Source organism: Atta colombica, unplaced genomic scaffold (assembly GCF_001594045.1).
Source record: "Atta colombica isolate Treedump-2 unplaced genomic scaffold, Acol1.0 scaffold121, whole genome shotgun sequence".
NCBI lineage: Eukaryota > Metazoa > Arthropoda > Insecta > Hymenoptera > Formicidae > Atta > Atta colombica.
The window spans coordinates 1,046,756-1,048,310 of NW_017259208.1; the positions used below are offsets into that span (position 1 = coordinate 1,046,756).

A 1,555-nucleotide genomic window follows, 5' to 3' on the forward strand; every position below is an offset into this window, starting at 1 on the left:
CCAGAGTTTATGATGTAGCTTACAATATTATAATGAATAAAATTAAAATACAAATTTATTTGTTCTATTATATTATTGTCGAATTATATTAATTGAAGTAAACGTAATTAGTATTTAAAACGACATTAATAGATTGGAATAGTTGGAATATCCTGTATATAAATATGTAGTATTATTTGTTATTATTCGTTAATAATTTTCTTATGTAATAGTCTTTTATTATTGTATAAGAATTGTTATTTTAATTGATATTTTATGTTACTCATATTGTGTTGACATTTATTCACGCATATACCTTATACTCATGATAGTCATGCATTTATATTTTTTATAGAAGATATAATGTAAAAAAAATCATGGAAAATATTTACTTGTAAGATATATTACGTTCTTTTTGAACCGTGGAAGATATATTTGGTTTTGTTGTCTCTTTACTATGGTAACAGAGGAGATATGCTAAATCAAAAGTTGCATCGATATTTGACGTTGTATACCGAATGTACCATGAATAGTGGAGACAATGCAGTAATTTCAATCGAATTTAAAAATCTTGAGTCGACTTTTTATTAAATTTCGATCTCCTACAACATATATTTCTGATATAAGTAATTTAAAATGAATTAATAAAAAATTTCAAAACATGCACATTTTATGCACAGAGAATGCTTAAGTAGCGTGTAAAAATAGAAAAATGATCAGAAAGAAACGTGGAGGTGACAAAGAGAAGAAATTACGGAAAAAGTGTTTAAACGAACAAGAAACGCTATCTTACGAACAACAAATTCTAGACAATAATAGACAACTGTCACGGTTTGTTCATTAAGAGTTTGAGGCTGAACTTTGGTTTTTCTTTCTGACTTGTATTTAATGATGTGTTCCTCCCGATGTTTTAAGGCTACGCAGTCGAAATGAAGAGCTTGAAATCGAGGTAAAGAATTTGACAAAGAAGTATGAGCAATTAAAAGAGGATCGATCTGATGTCGTGGCGCATTTAAAACGAGACTTGGAGGGAAGGATAGAAGAGACTCGCGAACTAAATGAACGTTTATTGGCCATGGAAGAATTGAGAAAACAGGAACAAGCAGAGTATAAAAAGAAAGAAAATGCGATGGAACAAGAGTACCGAACTATGGAAAATAATCTGAGCGCTGAAGTAAAACTTGCAGGTATAAAATTGTCATAATAAAAGAGCAGAAAAGGCAATATGAAAAATTGTTGCATGTTCTATATCAGCTGGGAAGCTGAATGCGTTGGATGACTGGAGATTAGCCCGCTTGGATTTAATGCGCAAGTTTGAGATACAAGAGGAAGAAATGGCGAAACAAGAGGAAGAACACAAAACGACGCTTTATGAAATGGAGAAATCAGTCATTGTTGCTAAGGCTAAGTAAACAAATTAATCAATAGTTTTTTATTATCATAAATGTTACGTCTGAATAACAATACTTTTCAGAAGTTACAATTTTATCTTAATATTTTTATTCAAGATTTACATGCCGTGGAGATAATTTTTAACAAACTTTTATTGCTTCATTTTTTTATATTTATATATATA

The 1,555-nt window shown here is 29.5% G+C and overlaps 1 protein-coding gene across 1 annotated transcript in view; it reads left to right on the plus strand.

Annotated features, from left to right (window-relative positions):
- The first annotated feature begins 691 nt into the window (after window positions 1-691).
- The window catches only part of LOC108694610 (coiled-coil domain-containing protein 186-like), a 4,536-nt gene continuing 3,672 nt past the window's right edge, over window positions 692-1,555 (plus strand). The window contains exons 1-3 of the mRNA XM_018204187.1: window positions 692-810; window positions 895-1,166; window positions 1,234-1,387. Coding sequence (XP_018059676.1) covers window positions 692-810; window positions 895-1,166; window positions 1,234-1,387 — 545 coding nt within the window. The remainder of the gene's footprint in view (window positions 811-894; window positions 1,167-1,233; window positions 1,388-1,555) is intronic.